Source organism: Sus scrofa, chromosome 18 (genome assembly GCF_054392235.1).
Source record: "Sus scrofa isolate SSC_HxYL_T2T_F1_AM1 chromosome 18, Sscrofa_HxYL_maternal_Yorkshire_Landrace_v2.0, whole genome shotgun sequence".
NCBI classification, from domain to species: Eukaryota; Metazoa; Chordata; class Mammalia; order Artiodactyla; family Suidae; genus Sus; species Sus scrofa.
The window spans coordinates 18,033,637-18,046,067 of record NC_139400.1 but is presented as its reverse complement, the minus strand read 5'-3'; the positions used below and the strand labels follow the sequence as shown (position 1 = coordinate 18,046,067).

At 40.8% G+C, this 12,431-nt stretch overlaps 2 protein-coding genes across 11 annotated transcripts in view; both read right to left on the bottom strand.

Moving 5' to 3' along the window:
- BRAF (B-Raf proto-oncogene, serine/threonine kinase) overlaps window positions 1-12,431 on the bottom strand; it is a 174,589-nt gene that overhangs the window by 36,535 nt on the left and 125,623 nt on the right. For all 10 annotated transcript variants that reach the window (XR_014833621.1, XR_014833619.1, XR_014833620.1 and 7 more), the window contains one exon: window positions 11,703-11,879. Coding sequence is in view for 6 of the 10 variants with exons in the window: in XM_085005259.1 (XP_084861385.1) it covers window positions 11,703-11,879 (177 nt within the window). In the remaining 4 variants the exon portion in view is untranslated. The remainder of the gene's footprint in view (window positions 1-11,702; window positions 11,880-12,431) is intronic.
- Window positions 1-12,431, bottom strand: part of SLC37A3 (solute carrier family 37 member 3) — a 398,944-nt gene that overhangs the window by 347,310 nt on the left and 39,203 nt on the right. The window lies entirely within an intron of this gene.

The following is a 12,431-nucleotide window of genomic DNA, read 5'->3' as shown; positions in this document are numbered from 1 at the left end:
TACAAATGAGAATATTATTCAGCCAAAAAAAGAAGGAAATCCTGCCGTCTGAGACAACATGGATGGAACTTGAGGGCATTATGCTAAGTGAAATAAGTCAGAAAGACAAATACTGTATTATCTCACATGCGGAATCTCAAAAAACAAAGGGACCGTCCCCCCACCTCCCGCCACTCATTTTCATCTTCCTTATGGTGGGAAAAAAACCGTTTATTGAACCATTTCCTGGAGTTCCCGTCATGGCTTAGTGGTTAATGAATCCGACTAGGAAGCGTGAGGTTGCGGGTTTGATCCCTGGCCTTGCTCAGTGTGTTAAGGATCCGGTGTTGCCGTGAGCTGTGGTGTAGGTCGCAGACTCGGCTCGGATCCTGCGTTGCTGTGGCTCTGGCATAGGCTGGGGGCTACAGCTCCGATTCTACCCCTAGTCTGGGAACCTCCACATGCCATGGGAGTGGCCCTAGAAAAGGCAAAAAGACCAAAAAATAAAAAATAAAAAAATAAAAAAATTCCTGCATTTGACATTTGTATACTTCGCTTTTTTGGACCTGGGTAAGATTTCATATTTTGTAGACATGACCTACAATTTCAGTTTATTAAAATTTTAGTTTTCACTGAAAAATAAATTTTAAAAGATCAGCATGTTAATGATGGCCTCATTTAAGTTATCTGTAAATACACTAGTCATATTCAAGAGAGGAATGACATAAAAATCTCCTTCTAGCTTAAGAGCTTCAGGTATGATAAATATATAGCTATGACCCTAGTTAAATTCTTCATGTATGTCATGTATCTCTCTTATCCTCAAGAATACCATGAGAGAGATTATTCAAATACCTTGCTGAAATTCAAATGTCATGCCTACATCAGTTGCCCAACATACCAGTCTACTCTATTTATAAAAGCCTCAAGCTTTTCTCAAAGTTCCTGCTTTTTTTGACTTTTTTTTTTTTTTTTTTGGCTGAACCCGCAACACATGGAAGTTCCTGGGCCAGGGACAGAATTTGACCTGCAGTTGCAACGTACACCACAACTTGCAGCAATGCTGGATCCTTAACCCACTGTGTGGGGACAAGGATTGATCCCTCACCACCACAAAAACAAGAAGGGATCTTAACCCACTTTGCCACAGTGGGAACCCCTATTTTTAACTATTTCTAAAATCAAATAACTGGCCTACACAGACATTAGCATTTCAGTCCTCTTTCATCTAATAACTACATAATTTCAAAAAAGTTCATCGGACTTCACACAGCAAGCTGCAACTCTTCTCAGACACCAACAGAGAATTTAACTAGGTGATTGTACTAGTATAATGGTGGTGATGAGGTGTTATTTTATCCAAATACAGCTTCCATTCTACTTTGATACCCTCCACTCCCCTCATAATCACAATGTGGAATGTGAGCAAGATTAAAGAGAATGTCATCCTGCTACTCCTGGGTAGGCAGTAATCATTTACCACTTTAAAATAAATGGAGTTCATATATACTTTTCAGCGGTTCACAGTAGTGTAAATTCTACTTTTACTTAGATTTTTTCACTTGATCTTGCCTTTTTCTTTCTGTTTTGCTTGTTTGTTTTTGCTTTTTTAGGGCCACACCCACGGCGTATGGAAGTTCCCAGGTGAGGGATCAAACTGGCTACAGCTGCTGGCCTAAAAGCAATAGTTTCTTTCGAAAAGTAAAAGTTCTGAATCTTGATGAAGTCCAATTTATGAATTTTTTTTCTTTTTCTTTTATGGTCTTTATTTTTTGAAGAAACCTTTCCTATCTTTAGGCTACAAAGATTTACACCTATGTAGGCCTGTGGCTAAAGCTCTGATTTGACCCCTAGCCTGGGAACCTCCACGGGTGTGGCCCTTAAAAGACAAAAAAATCCCCCCAAAAAACCAATATTGAGTTTTCTAGTCCATGAATATGCCATTTGTATATCTTTTGCAGGTCCCAGCTAAGAAACAAACAAACATACAAATTTCGCCCTGAAAGTCCTTTAATTTTGTTCTTTTTCATAACTGTCTTGACTACCTTAACCACTGCATTTCCATATACATTTTAGGGTCAACTGGTGAATTTCTACAAATAATTTCCCTCTTTTGAAAATACTCTCATCATAGTTCTTTAAGAACAGCACTGGCCTGAAGATAAAAAATGAAAATGCATTGTAAACATGGAATATCATATGGATGGAAGAGCAAAAACCATGCTATCCTCTTTTCCTTTGTCTTTTTCTTTTCTGGCTGTGCTTGTGGCATGGGGAAGATCCTGGGCCAGAGATCAATGGGAATTATGCTGATGAGAAAACCAGAGCCCACAGGACCTAAGCGACATGACCAGAGAGGAATAGTGGAAAGGGCATGGTTTTTTGCTTGTTTGCTTTTTAGGGTCTCACCTGGGGCATGTGGAAGTTCCCAGGCTAGGAGCTGAATCGGAGCTACAGCTGCCGGCCTACACCACAGCCAATGCAACATGGGATCCAAGACATGTATGGGACTTATACCACAGCTCATGGCAACACCAGATCCTTGACCCAATGAGGGAGGTCAGGGATCGAACCTGTGTCCTCATGGATACTAGTTGGGTTCATTACCACTGAGCTACAATGGGAACTCCAAGGTCATAGATTTTGAGTGTACAGGTTTGGGTCTGAAATCCAACCATGTCACTTACTAGCCATATGACTTTGGGTATATGACATAATTTCTCTAAGCTCTGGTTCCTAAACTGTAAAATGGAGAGCATAATGTTTACCTTCACTGGTTATTTCTTTCATTTATTATTTATTTATTTATTTAGCTTTTCAGGGCTGCACCCGAGGCATATGGAGGCTCCCAGGCTAGGGGTCGAACTGGAACTACAGCTGCCGTCTACACCACAGCCACAGGAATGCCAGATACAGGCCGCATCTACTACACGACAGCTCACAACAATGCCAGATCCTTAACCCACTGAGCGAGGCCTGGGGTCAAACCTGCAACCTCATGGTTACTAGTCAGATTCATTTCCACTGAGCCACGATGGGAACTCCTCTTTCATTTAACACGATTTATTGAAAGCCCACTATGTTCTATGCAACAATGGTTCTAAGTCTTGGAGATAAAGCAGAAAATCCCTATCCTCACGGGGCTTGTATGTTAGTATGGAATATAGAATATAAAAAAGATGTAGCAATAGAATATATAGTACTGTACAGGTGGGAGACAGAAAATGCTAAGTTGCAGGGGTTGTAATTTAGGCCAGGGAAGGCCTCTCTTCAAAGGACATTTTGAGTAAAGATTCAAAGGAAGGGAGGGAGAGAGTCATACAGACGTGGGATAAAAACACAGCAGGCAGAGAGACTAGCAAGGACAAAGTCCTAAGGCAGGTGTATGCTTCCCATGATCTACGAATGACAGAGAAGCCAAACTGGCTCAGAACAGAAAACGAGGGAGAAGAGTAGTAAATGAGCTGAGAGAGGTAATAGAAATTGGGCTGTGGGGGAGGGAGGGTTTCGGTGCTGGTCACGTTGAGAAGAGACTATCATAAGGACTGTGGGTTCCTCTCTGCATGAAATGTGAAGGCAATGGAGAAGCAGAGGAGCCACAGAATTTGACCTAAGTCTTAAAAGGATCACTCTGGCTGCTGTGTTGAGAATAAATGAAAGGTGGGTATAAGTGTGGAAGCAAGGCACTAACCTAGTGAAGAGATAAATCTTTTGTTTTTGTTTTTCTTTTTATGCTCACACCCACAGCATATGGAAGTTCCCAGGCCAGGGACTGAATCAGTCACAGGTGCAGCAACATCGGATCCCTGACCCACTGTGCTGCACCAGGGATCAAACTCGCATTTCTGCAGCGACCTGAGCTGCAGCTGTCAGATTCTTTTTTTTTTTTTTTTAATTTATTTGTTTATTTTTGTCTTTTTGCCTTTTCTAGGGCAGCTCCCATGGCATATGGAGGTTCCCAGGCTAGGGGCTGAATTGGAGCTGTAGCTGCCGGCCTATGCCAGAGCCACAGCAACGCAGGATCCAAGCCACGTCTGCAACCTACACCACGGCTCACAGCAACAGTGGATCCTTAACCCACTGAGCAAGGCCGGGGACCAAAACCGCAACCTCATGGTTTCTAGTCGGATTTGTTAATCACCGCACCACGACGGGAACTCCTGTTGGATTCTTAACCCACTTCGCCACAGCTGGAACTCCAAGATAACTGTGGTTTGAATTCAGGTGATAGCAAAACAGGTGATGAGAAGTCGTAAGATTCTAAATATATTTTAAAGATAGAACCAACAGGATCTCATTAATAGACTGGTTGTGTAGTGTGAAAAAAAGAGGTCACAAATTCAGTACAAAACGTGAGACATCCGCAGTTGGAAGAAGAAAGCTGCCAGTTACTGAGATGCAAAGGGTGTAGGAAGGGCAGGCTTGAGGGAAAAGATTAGGACCTAAATATTAGACATATGAAATTTGAGATGTCCTTTAGACAATCAAGTGATGGTGAGCAGTTAGATACGCTAGTCTGGAGTTCAGAGCAAATGAACTGGCTGGAGACTGGCATTGAAATGCTAATTAAATGGCACTTTGAGTCATAAAACTGGATGAGATCACAGAGGGAATGTAATCCTTGGACTATTCTAATATTGAGAGGTTAGAGAGCTGAAAAACTAGATGAGAAGAACAGATGTAAAGTAGAAGGAAACTCAGGAGAATATGATTTAAAGCAGTGCTTCTTAAACTGTAGTATCAACACAAATCACTTAGGGAGCTTGTTAAAATACAGCCTTCAATTCAAAGACCTGGGGTGGTACCTAAAACTCAACATTTTAAAAAGGCTCCCAGGTGGTAGAGATGTTACTCAGACCACATTCTTAGTAATAAGGGATCAAGAAGGGGTTTCATGAAGAAGAGTGTGATTAACTGCATCATGTACCTGATGGGTCAAACAGATGAAGGGCTGAGTATGTAACCACTAGCACTAGCAACATGGTAACTATCTCATTCAGAGATATTTCACTGACATGTCAGGGCCAAAAGCCTGATTGGAGTGGGGTCCAAGATAAAAGGGGAGGAAATAAATTAGAGTGAATATCAACAACTCTTGTGAGAAGTTTCACTGTAAAAGAAAAAAGAGGAGTGAGGTGATAGCTTGAGAGGGAAGTGGGATCAAGGAAGGGACCTCCACAACTTTTTTTTTCTTTATAAGGCCGCACCCGTGGCATACGGAAGTTTCTAGGCTAGGGGTTGAATTGGAGCTGCAGCCACAGCAACGCCAGACCTGAGCTGAGTCTGCGACCTACACCATGGCTCATGGCAACGCCAGATCCTCAAGCCACTGAGGAAGGCCAGGGATCGAACCCACCACCTCATGGTTCCTAGTCGGATTCGTTAACCAATGAGCCATGACAGGAACTCCTGCAGTTAGATTCTTAACCCACTGCGCCACAGTGTAAGTCCTAAAGTCCCTCTGTCTCTTTTTTTTGTCTTTCTTTTAGGGCCTCACCTGCAGTATATGGGGCCCAATCGGAGCTGTAGTCACCAGCCTATGCCACAGCTACAGCAATGCGATATCCGAGCTGCGTCTGCAACCTACACAATAGCTCATGGCAGCACTGCATCCTCAACCCTCTGAGCAAGGTCAGGGATCGAACCTGAGTCCTCATGGATGCCGGTCGGGTTTGTTAACCACTGAGCCACGACGGGAACGCCTCTTCTTCCTTTTTTTTTTTTTGCTTTTTAGGGCTGCGCTTGTAGCATATCCAAGTTCCCAGTCTAGCGGGTGAGCTGGAGCTGCAGATGCTGGCCTACACCACAGCCATCGCAACACCTGATCCAAGCTGTGTCTGTGACCTACACCACAGTTCATGGCAATGCTGGATCTTTAACCTACTGGGAGAGGCCGGGGATCGAACCCGTATCCTCATGGATACCAGTCAGGTTTGCTACCACTGAGCCACAAGTGAGAACTCCCAGTAAATTTTCTAATAAAGCTAAATTTAAAATTATATAATAAATATTAGGCTTTAGTGAAAAGTCCTGCAAATGATATGACAGGCAATTCCTGAGATTTCTTTACTAATATTATTCTTAAAATATCCTGGTCCTTACGCAGAATCAATGACTGTCAGGTGAGAAGGTGATACAGATACTACATGAACCCTGTTTCCTAACAGTGAATCTTTCAATATCTATCTACCCCTGGAATAGGTCTGCTCTTGGAGTTCCCATCATGGCTCAGTGGAAACAAATCCAACTAGCATCCATGAGGATGCAGGTTCGATCCCTGGCCTTGCTTAGTTGGTTAAGGATCTGGTGTTGCTGTGAGCTATGGTGTAGGCCAGCAGCTACAACTCTGATTCAACCCCTAGCCTGGGAACCTCAGTAGGCTGCTGGTGTGGCCCGAAAAAGACCAAAAAAAAAAAAAAAAAAAAAAAAGAATAGCTCTGCTCTCTTAAAGTTAACCTAGGAATCAGAAATAATCTTTTACTGAGGAGGGAAGACCGAACCACACAGGAAAAATGTCACCTAACCACCATATGCTTATATTCTGTAATCCAATTAAGGTGACACATTTGAATGTCCTAATGATTCAACCTTCCTAATTACTAAACATTTTATCTTATGAATGACCACGACCCCAGGACTTTATACAATGAATTAGTATGCTCTTGTTCTGCTTATACCCTGTGACTTCATTTTCTTTTTTTCTTTTTTGACCACACCTAGTAGTATGTGGGAATTACTGGGCCAGGGATTGAAGCTGTACCACAGCTTGACAATGCTTGATCCTTAACCTGCTGTGCCACAAGAAAACTCCTACTTTGTGATTTTAGAATAAGTTTTGGAAAGTAGTCAGAAAAGATGACTTTCAACAGGATCTGGAAATCATTCAGGGAGTAGATTATTTAAAACGAAGCCTTTGCAGAAGTACATTATTAAGCAGCTATTGAGTCTATGGGAGTCCTCTTGGGCACAGCAGGTTAAGGATCTGACACTGTCACTGCAGTGGCTTGGGTTGCTGCTGTGGTATGGGTTTGATCCGTAGTCTAGGAACTTCCATATGCTGTGGGCACAGCCAAAAAAATTTTTAAAATAAAATAAAAACAAGCAAATTAAAAAAAAAAAAAGGTCTATGGATTTACTGCTCAGCTACATCTAGCTTGTTCTTTCCTTTGTGAAATGATGGTAGAGGTCGGTGGAAAAAGAATTCTACATTCAAAAGTTTAAATTGACTGTAATTTTTCAGTATATTATAAATTTTAACATTTTTTCTTTATCTGAATATTCCTTATAAAGCATCTGTTCTTATTTCATGGATAGAAAATCTTCTACCTTTGAGGAAACGGATAGGATTGTGGGTTTTTGTTTTTTTTGGGTTTTTTTGGAGGGGGGAATCTCTCCTCCTTGCCCTGAGTGTGTTTACTCCTGGTTGTCTTTTCCCCATTTGGTCTCTCTCATCGGCATCAGAGACCTGTCCTCTGATGTCTGGTATTTGGGAGATAATTTGTCTTTACTCAGACTAGGTGAGACTAAAAAGATGTCTGAAAGCTCTGAGCACACAGACGGGCTTCTTGCTTTTGAGCTCCCATGCACGCTCATCTAGGCAGAATTCCTGGGTCTTTCCTCTGGCTGGTAAGATTTCTCAGAGAAGACTCTTCCAAGCTCCTGCCCAAAGAGGAAGGTTTGGCTGCTAGCACTCGGGGAGTCAAATGAAAAGACAGTGCTGGGGACGCTGCATTCATCCCTTGGTAGGCGGTCACTCAACGTCCTCTGTCCCTACCATTTCCCTGTGTTTCCTGTCCAGAGATCTTTGTATCTCCCCTTTCCAGAGAATACATTTCCAGTGTACTGCCAGGTAGGGAAGGGTGAGCCACCCAGAGGTGCAGAGCAGGAGAAGGGATTTAGAGAAACATTTCAGACAGGCTTTTTCATTTATGCACTCTTCCTCCTCTGGAGATAACATCACACTGCCAGTTTCTAAGACTTGAGGATTCTGCCGTATAAATCAGGTTCGTTTTCATTTCCCCATTGCCAACTAATAATCTGGTTTTTTGGGGGGTATGCCACATCCACTATCACTTCCCCATATGCTTTCTAGCTTCTAAAATGTTATTGCTACTTTTATCTTCCTCTCCATTATCTCTATTTTTATATGATCATGCTTTTACAAAAAAAATCATTATTACAGTTTTAGTGGCATTTCAAGAGAGCAAAAATCTGTCACTTAAATGTGAAAACCACACACCATTTCAATAAGAAGATTTTCAATCTGCCAAAAAGATTGGAGAAACTAAAAATGTGCTGGTGCATTTAACCAGTTGCACATATTTTCTTAAAAAGAATTGAAAGGGAAAAAAGGAAACTGTATCTTCTTTGGTTAATTTTAAGCTGGTAAAAAGTAATAATAATAATCTGGGAATTCCTGTCATGGCACAGCAGAAATGAATCCGACTAGGAACCATGAGGCTGAGGGTTCGATCCCTGGGCTTGCTCAAGTGGGTCAAGGATCCGGCGTTGCCATGAGCTGTGGTGTAGGTCGCAGATGCAGCTCGGATCCTGCATTGCTGTGGCTCTGGCACAGGCTGGCAGCTGTAGCTCTGATTAGACCCCTAGCCTGGGAACCTCCATATGCCAAGGCTGCGGCCCTAAAAATAATAATAATAATCTGTTGGAAGGCTTAAATTGTATAACTAATACTTTTTCATCCATTAAAATATAGAATAAACTTGTAGGATGATGTACCTTCACAGCCAGATACACTCATCGTAGTAAGATTTACTTAAAAATGTGAGCAAAGTATTTCAAGAGTAAATAAAGAGATGTAAAGTTTTATACTTACAGATTCTGAGCTGTAAAGCAATGGGAAATACTGCCTCTTCACTAACTATCCCCAGACTACAGAACTATTCCAATTTGACAGTCGTCTTCTCTACCGCCACTTCTCGTTTTAACACTGGCACTTCATGCCACATCACTGTTTCTAAAGCAATTTTTAATACCATTCAATTCTGCCGCCTCTCTGTAGAGCAAAAGCCTTTTCCTCTCTCTTATTCTTTAATTACTTCTTTGACTATTTTTCCTTTCCTTGACATTTCTCAGTTTTGATATGAGAAGGATTTGGCTGCTTTCTCTTCTGGAAGGTAAACTTCTCAAGAATATGCAGTTGTGTGGATTCATTCTTTCATTTCTTAATTCTTACCTATCTCAGCCCAGGCCTTGCTCTAGGCATCAGAGATAAAACAATGAACAAAACAAGAGCACTGCCATGTACAGCTTGTATTCTAGTGGGGATGACAGACAATAATTAACAAACATGTCATATGGAGTTGGGTGTTAAAAACAAGAATGGGGTATAGAGGGACAGAGTGGGTAGGAACATGTTAATTATATAATGTGACTGGAAAAGTCTTCCTTTAAAAGGCAACATGTGGGAGTTCCTGTTGTCACACAGCAGAAACAAGTCTGACTAGGAACCATGAGGTTACGGATTTGATCCCTGGCCTTGCTCAGTAGATTAAGGATCCGGTGTTGCCGTGAGCTGTGGTGTAGTTCGCAGACGCTGCTTGGATCCCACGTTGCTGTGGCTGTGGTGTAGGCCGGCAGGTGTAGTTCCGATTAGAACCCAGGCCTGGGAACCTCCATATGTCGTGGGTGTGGCCCTAAAAAAAAAACGCAACATGTGAACAGAGACATGAGAGAAGCTCTATGAATATTTGTGGCAAAAGTACTTATCCCAGAAAGAGAAAAGTACAAAGGCCCTGAGCAAAGAACACGCTTGGCCTGCGGAAGGAATAGCAAGAGACCGGAGGGGTGGGAACAGAAAGAACCTTTTTTCTCTCTCAATGTTCACTATTCGGACCATGGTTTACTTTTCACAAGATTTAATGTAACCCTTTGGATTTGCACAGATTCAGATTCTAACTTTTTTTTTTTTTTTTTTTTTTTTGGCTTTTTAGGGCTGCACTTGCAGCACATGGAGGTTCCCAGGCTAAGAGTTAAATCGGAGCTGTAGCTCTTGGCCTACACCAAAGCTCATGGCAATGCCAGCAGATTCTAACTTACATGAAAAGTGGAATTGTTTTAAAGTCTATTGGATGAGTGGGAATATTTCTGAAGGAGGTAATAATTTCCTGGAATAAGGATTTTGGTTGAACACAGGCTTATAAACAATCTAAATTACAGATATATTGCCTAGTTTTGAGACGGAGAGGGTGGGACAATGGAAAGATATGAGAGCTAGACCTGGTTTTGAGTCTTGCTTCTAGCTTATTTGCTATAAAATATCTTGAGTCAGAGTTTTATGTATTAATTAGTACATACATACTCTTTTACCTTTTTATGCTAATTTTTGTAATGCAAAAGTAGTATAGTAGTTTTGGAGAAAGAATAAGGGCTTGGGAGTAAAAAACTCTGAGTTAAACAGTTTTGTTGCTGTTAATTAAATGTATAGCCTTAGACAAGTCATTTCTAGAAGCCTCAGTTTCCTTAACTGTAAACAGAAAATAAAAAGTATTTACTTCATGACATTATAAAGATCAAATGACATAACGACCTCAGCATGTGAACGCCATTTGTATACAATAAAATATTGAAATAAGATACATGCATATTTTAAACTATCCATAGTTTTTAAATTTATATTTTACTAAAAATTTTTGTTTGATTTTTGTCTTTTTAGGGCCACACCTGCGGCATATAGAAGTTCCCAGACTAGAGGTCGAATTGGAGCTGTAGCCACCAGCCTACACCATAGCCATAGCAACATGAGATCTGAGCTGTGTCTGCAACCTACACCAGAGCTCACTGCAATACCAGATCCTTAACCTGCTTAACCCGCTAATCGAGGCCAGGGATTGAACCCATGTACCCACAGATACTAGTCAGGTTCGTTAACCATTGAGCCAGGACAGGAACGCCTCAATTTTTTTATCTAAGTGCTTTCACAATTAATTTAATTTTACGTTTTTTTGGTTGGTTGGTTGTTTTCGCCATGCTTGTGGCATGTGGAAGTTCCTAGACCAGGGATTGAACCCAAACCACAGCACTGACCCAAGCCTCTGCAGTGACAATACCAGATCCTTAACCTACGGTACTGCAAGAGAGCTCCCAATTTTATCTTTTGATTTACCTATTTATTTGTATTTGGCATGCAAAACTTATTCTTCATAGTCGGTTTCCTATTGGCTTATGATAAATTTTATAAGGTAACTTTATCTCTTAAATTACACAGCAAAATTCAATGGATATGAACAAGTCACCTTGAAGTCCTTAAAAAGGACCAGAATTTTTGTTTTACTTTATATTTCATCTTATTTCATGCAGACGATTATTTTTCAGTAGAAAATATGTGCACACTGAGAAAATAGTCTGAAAGGATAACGAACAATCATTTTATATACTTCAATAACTGTTTATGAATTTTTAATGGGGTTTTATTTTTTTTGGCCAATATTTATCTTTTAAACCTTTATTGCTTAGCTAAATGACAGCATGCTCAACATAATTTGCAGTTACACATTTATTAATAAATATTTGATATATGTTTTGAAGATTGTACTATACTAGACTATATTTTATTTCTAATAGCATACTGCTAGGCCTTAGTTAAAAGTATCCACATGTAGCTGGATGGTAAATGAAAATGCAATTCAAAGTAACAGCTAAAACCTTTAAAATATCCTCAAGCCTTCAAAAGTAATTTATAAGAGATTAAACAAAATGGCACTTACTCCATGCCCTGTGCAGTCTGCCGTGCAATATCTATAAGTTTGATCATCTCGAATTTGGTCTCAATGATGTGGAGATGATGATATAAGCTGGAGCCCTCACACCACTGGGTAACAATAGCCAGTTGTGGCTTTGTTGAATAACCCATGAAGAGTAGGATATTCACATGTCGAGTTTTCCTGTAAAAAAGAAATGTGACAGTAATTGATAAACTTTAGCAAATCTTAAAAAATGGGGGCCAAAGCAGTCTACTTATCAGTAAGATGTGGTCAGAAAAACATATTTTTCAAAAGGGATTTCCCACTGTGGCTCAGCAGGTTAAGGACCCAATGCTCTTTCTGTGAGGACGCAGGTTTGATCCCTGGCTTCGCTCAGTGGGTTAAGGATCTGGCATTGCTGTGAGTTATGGCATAGGTTGCAGATACAGCTAGGATCTTGTGTTGCTGTGGCTGTGGTGAAGGCCAGCAGCTATAGCTCTGATTTGACCCCTAGCCTGGAAATTTCCACATGCCACGGGTGCAGCCCTAAAAAGACAAAAATCAAGTCAAACCAAATAAAAATAAATAAAAAGAATAAATAAATCCTACCCTTTTCGTAAGCATCTTTTTTAATATACCTCTAGGGACATTAGGCACCTCTAGGGATACTTAAATACCTTAAAATATGGACTCTCATCAAATAGTCTGTAGCCTGTTTCCATTACTCTTTTTTTTGGCCACTCCATGGCATAT